The following is a 5,753-nucleotide window of genomic DNA, read 5'->3' on the forward strand; positions in this document are numbered from 1 at the left end:
GTCCAGCATGAGTTGGAATGTTTTTCTCATTTCAAAATAGCCTTAAGAAGCTTTGACCAATTCATGATTGCACTTCTGAAGAGGAAATCACTTCGCCCTGGGGAATATTGCTAATCAGAAAAAGAGCTGCAATCCTGTCCCCATTGGCTTCAATGGGAGCAGAACCACTCTCTACATTTACCCAGTATTAGCATTTATGAATAGTAATGTGCTGTTTATATTAACTGTACATACTCTAAACCTGTAGAAATGTCATCATCTGATGGAGTAGTTTCATCCTCTGACTGGTCACTTAGAAGATCACACGCTTGAAGTGATGAGGAGTCTGCAACCTCCAAAACAGGTGCTATGCTAGATCTTCTGCCATTTTTACTTCCCTCTGAAGGAAGGGTTAGGGTAGGTCCACTGGAAGATCTACATCCTGTATCTTGTAAATCTATAGCCACGGTCCCTGAAACAGCATCAGAAGCAGCTCTCAATGTACAAGTCAATTAAGCATTTAAAAAAGGGTAAATTATGCTTATTATGGATGATCTAAAACACAACCAAATATTCAAATAATATCTGTTTTGGCTATGTATAAAAACTACATTAAAATATAATGTTTAAGCTACATCCAGTGTAGCCTTACAGCACTGAACAATATACAAGGCAGTTTCTCATTAATATGGTAATACATTTTTTCCAAATACATATCAGTCTATGGCATTTAAAAACATATTCCATGCAATCAGGCTGTGAGAATATGCACAAATAAATTGCAGATTATATTGCATTTATGAATGCTGTTATATATCCATAATAAGGAATTTGACTTAATAAATCTGAATATTATAACCAGAGAAACTTAAGATTTCCAATTGTGTAAATGAGATCAGAATTTGACACCTTGACTCTTAATGCCTTTGTTCTTCCTGGTTCTGTTACATCATGTTTCTGGAAACAAAATAGAGTCTGATGAGTTGTTTGATGGACTAAAAGAATGTCTGGTGACCTGGACATTGGGATTTTACCTCCTAATTTATGCCAGTAAGAGATACTGGTTCCTTGTACAAGAAATGGGAATAATTCTGATCCGACTGATTAGCGTTTAATATTAGGCCAATTTGTAGTGAATTAGCTTGTGATATTCATATGAATGTACAAACTATAGGAATTCATCTTTTGCATATAGGAATTCATTGCATGAGATATTTTAGATTGTTGGTACATTTTAGCTAGATTACCATCAAATGTATCAATTAAACTTGTGTCTTGAATTATGAATTATACTTTTAGACAGCAAGAGACTGCAGCCTTTTGTGACTAAACACTTTCAGTATTTGCTACAGGCCTGAGTTCTGGACTCTGCCAACCTACACTCAGTGGAGGAGAAGGGAAACAATGATACAAGTGGTCTTATGACACTTCTATGCTCCCATCCTAATCCTGGCACTCGCTAGGATAATAGCCTATCTTAGGCACTAGCTTTTGACCATGTCTGTGGCCCTAAAGGGTCACCCCCAAGCACATCCCTTTTTCTGCTTGGACATGCCCTTTCAGCTTGCTGAGTGACATGGGAGCTGGTGTGGTTGCTTGATCACCTGGATGTTCTTCCATGCTCGGGGACCTCTTCACTGGCTTGTTAACTTGATATTACAGCTGCTTTGCACCACTTGGGATCTGGTCTGAACTTTGTGGGGGTTTTAAATAACCTTATGAGTTTCCTTGGCAAGTGACTTGTTAGACAGTATTCTCATTTGCATAGAGTTGTATGTGATGTTGTATTTCTGTATATAGCAAGAGTATGCCATTTATGTTGATCTTGTTGGAACTTTTTTTTTTTTTAAATTGAATATGTACATTTAAACCTAATGAAGGAAAATGTTTTCCATTGCATAGGGCATTTTCTTTTAAAATAGCTTTGCAGTTTTAGTGTAGTACATTTTTGAGCTTTCTTTTCTATAGTTTCAGAATATTTTATGAGATTTACCTGTACTTACCCATACTGGCAATTACACTGTGCAAGGGCAACCTAGAAGGTCCATGGTAGTATGATTTGGATTCATTATTTTTTCTATGATGTTCTTGCTTTTTAAAAGCTGAATTTTCTTCTTTGGTAATGTTGATATAAAAACATATATCTGTAGAGCTCATAATATATCGAGGGCCTGGATTCAGCAAAATGTTTTTGTTATCTTCCCTCCTAACACCAATCAAACAGACTCCAAACCTTAATTAAAGAAGGAAAATACAAGGTTTATTGAATGTATCTCAACAAAACACAAATTACAGATTACCATAATGGATCCTTAATTTAGTGTTATTTACATGCTGCAGAGTCAAAACGTGCACATTCTTGGAAAACAAATATTTGAAAATACAGTATTTAACAAAATTATTCCCAAAACAGACCATCTGTGATCAAGCACAGTTCCTTGGGAGTTATGAATCCCAAACCACTTCAAAAACTTTTTATTCTATAGCAGTATTCTTCCGATGTTGGGCCAGTTAATTTCTGATATCAGACATATAGTCCCTTCTGAGAATACAATAGATGTATGGAACTCTGTTAATTCATCATACTAAGCTGTTCCATTTTTCACCTGTCAATGGAATTGTTTTCAGATTCCCCACCCTCCCCTAATTTAGTCTTAGGGTTTTTGATCAGTAGTAGAAAATAAGGAATTAAAAAGACAGCCACTGTTCTAATTTTATAATGTTGAAAATGAACTCTTATATATAAATATGATTGCAGGATACATTAAATGTGTACATTCATATTACAATATTTTAAACCCCTAATAATCTATTTATACACTCTTTATCAATTGATTCATTTTATTAGAAACAACCTTTTTTACCAGAATGAAGGTAATATACATGAAACTGACATTTGTGCACGCATACTCAGCATAAGCTTGTACAAATGAATGTGTTCAAAATATCTCAGGACACATCTGAGGTTAAGGTGATCTGAAAATATAGCCTAGATTGTCAATAAATGAGATAAGACTGATGAATCAGACCCTAATTTTTGAGGATGGGACTGTGGAATGTTTGACGATTAAAATATGTTGGGGGGGAGGGGAATGATTCTTGGATAAAGAAATGGAAAGGTTGAATGTTGATATCTGCAGTGTGCAGGAGACATAATGGAATTTGAACGATGGGAGCACAACACTGACTCATAGATCTTTTGATTGTTGCACTCCTGTGATGCATCTGACAAGCACAATGATGTTCCTCTGATTTTGTCCCTGAAAGTGCAATCTGCCATACTGCCTTGGCAGGCTTGCTCTCCATACTTGATAGCAACCATTTTCAGTTTAAGGTAGAATGTGCAGTAATTATTAGTGCATGTGCTCCAGCTGATGCAAGGCCTGATGCTGAAAAAGAGGCTTTTTATGCCACATTGAATGACATTGTATGTAGTACATCACTCCAACTGCATATTGTCATAGCAGGAGATATGAACATGAGAATTGGCCATGATAGAACTGAATTTGAACTGGTTCTGGGACCATACAGTTTATCAGAAGAGAGATCGGATGATGGTGTGTGTCTACTTGAATTTGCTTCCACATATGGACTATTTTCAATGTCTACCTGGTTTCAGCACAAGAATTGCCATAAGTATACATTCTGGTATCCATGGGGAAACAATGCAATCTTGGGATTTCAAACCAGAATGAGATCCTTGACTAAACTCATTCAGGATGTATAAGAATTTATGAGTGCTGCTCTTGCTCTGGAATCTGATCATCAAACCCTAATAGCAACAATGATGATCTATTAATAAAGTTTGAGAGATGGGTATCTACTATATCAGAGGTTCTCAAACTGGGGGTTGTGACCCATCAGGGGGTTCTCAAACTGGTGGTTGTGACCAATCAAGGTTATTATGTGGGAGGTTTTGAGCTGTCAACCTCTACCCCAAACCCCACTTCGCCTCCAACATTTATAATACAGATGCTCCCCAGGTTACGCAAATCCGACTTACAGAAATCCGCACTTACGGGAAAAGTTCCATAAGTTCTGTAAGCTTTTGTGTGTGTGTGTGTGTGTGTGTGTGTGTGTGTGTAATTGTCAGGTATACCTTCCCACCTTATGCAAAATTTGACTTATGCAAGGCATTCCGGAATGGAACGCTTGCGTAAGTTGGGGAGCGTCTGTAGTGTTAAATATTAAAAAAAGGTTTTAATTTATAAGGGGGGGGGTTCCCCACTTAGAGGCTTGCTGTGTGAAAGGGGTCACCAATACAGAAGTTTGAGAACAACTGTACTATATCAAAAACTTTCAGTGTTGATAAGCTTCATAATAAAGTGATCACTAAGAGTTATGCGGTATCCATTTCCAACAAATATTCTATAGTGGATGGCTAGTTGTCTGCCATAGAGGAAGAGTAGACTTCATTTTGGGATTCTATCTCACAGGCTGCTGGAGAACAACTCGGACCCAGCAGAATGACAAACATTAGATTACAGATGATACCATCAAATTATGGGAGAGGAAAAAGTGATATGGTGCAGAATGGATGCACTGCAAGGTCAGAGTTGAGTCAGTAAAAGGAGGAAATGGGCAATAGAGAAAAGTCTTGAACGAGCAAGAGGGCCCGTCAGAATGCTCACAATCAATGCTGGAATAGTACAGTGCAATGTATTGATGAAGCCTCTGAAAGACATGACCAGAAATGTGTATCTGAGACTCTGAAGGTCCTAATTGGATGTCCATATTTGCCTCTTCCACCAGTTAAGGACAAAATTGGGAAATACTGCCAGCATATTGATTCACAACTTAAGCATTGGAATGCACATTTTTGTGAACTAATGAACAGATCAGCACCAGCATGTAAACTACAACTTAATCCAAAAACAAATCCATCAGAAAAAAAGGCTGGTGAAACAGTTATGAAATGATAATTTTTTTAAATTAATGGAGATATCCTATCTCCTAGAACTAGAAGGGACCTTGAAAGGTCATTGAGTCCAGCCCCCTGCCTTCACTAGCAGGACCAAGTACTGATTTTTACCCCAGATCCCTAAGTGGCCCTCTCAAGGATTGAATTTACAACCCTGGGTTTAGCAGGCCAATGCTCAAACCACTGAGCTATCCCTCCCCCCTAAATAAAATACCTTGTGTTGATTATTTCATCAGAACTTCTTATGAGTGAAGCCTATATTTAGTTCACTGGCTTCAAAGAGTTGTCTTAAAAGTTTGGGAAACCAGCCACATTTCAGAAGAAAGCAAAAGGGGCTACATTATGTCTTTTAAAAAAGAAGTGATCATCTTGATCAAATTATAGGGTAATAACACTGCTGTCAATCCCAAGGAACAAAGAGTCCTGTGGCACCTTATAGACTAACAGACGTATTGGAGCATAAGCTTTCGTGGGTGAATAGCCACTTCGTCAGACGCATCTGACAAAGTGGGTATTCACCCACGAAAGCTTATGCTCCAATACGTTTGTTAGTCTATAAGGTGCCACAGGACTCTTTGTTGCTTTTTACAGATCCAGACTAACACGGCTACCCCTCTGATACTTAATCCCAGGGAAGGTGTTTATGCAGGGCCGGTGATACCATTAAGGCAAACTAGGCAGTTGCCTAGGGTGCCAAGATTTGGGGCCGCCAAAAAGCAGTGCCCCCAATTTTTTTTTGGCGCCACAAGCCTGGGAGGGGAGAAGAATTTGAGCGGGGGCGGTGTGCTTGGGGAGGAGGCGGAGCAGAGGTGAGCTGGGGTGGGGAGCTGCCGCACGGCTCCCCGGGGGGGGG

General features: G+C 38.7%; 1 protein-coding gene across 1 annotated transcript in view; it reads right to left on the reverse strand.

Moving 5' to 3' along the window:
- LOC113407282 (potassium channel subfamily T member 2-like) overlaps window positions 1-5,753 on the reverse strand; it is a 299,061-nt gene that overhangs the window by 61,848 nt on the left and 231,460 nt on the right. The window contains exons 18-19 of the mRNA XM_026655611.2: window positions 1,983-2,212; window positions 235-451 (exon numbers count right to left, since the gene is read on the reverse strand). Coding sequence (XP_026511396.1) covers window positions 235-451; window positions 1,983-2,212 — 447 coding nt within the window. The remainder of the gene's footprint in view (window positions 1-234; window positions 452-1,982; window positions 2,213-5,753) is intronic.

Source organism: Terrapene carolina, unplaced genomic scaffold (genome assembly GCF_002925995.2).
Source record: "Terrapene carolina triunguis isolate 2854851 unplaced genomic scaffold, T_m_triunguis-2.0 Scaffold210, whole genome shotgun sequence".
In the NCBI taxonomy this organism is placed as follows: Eukaryota; Metazoa; Chordata; order Testudines; family Emydidae; genus Terrapene; species Terrapene triunguis.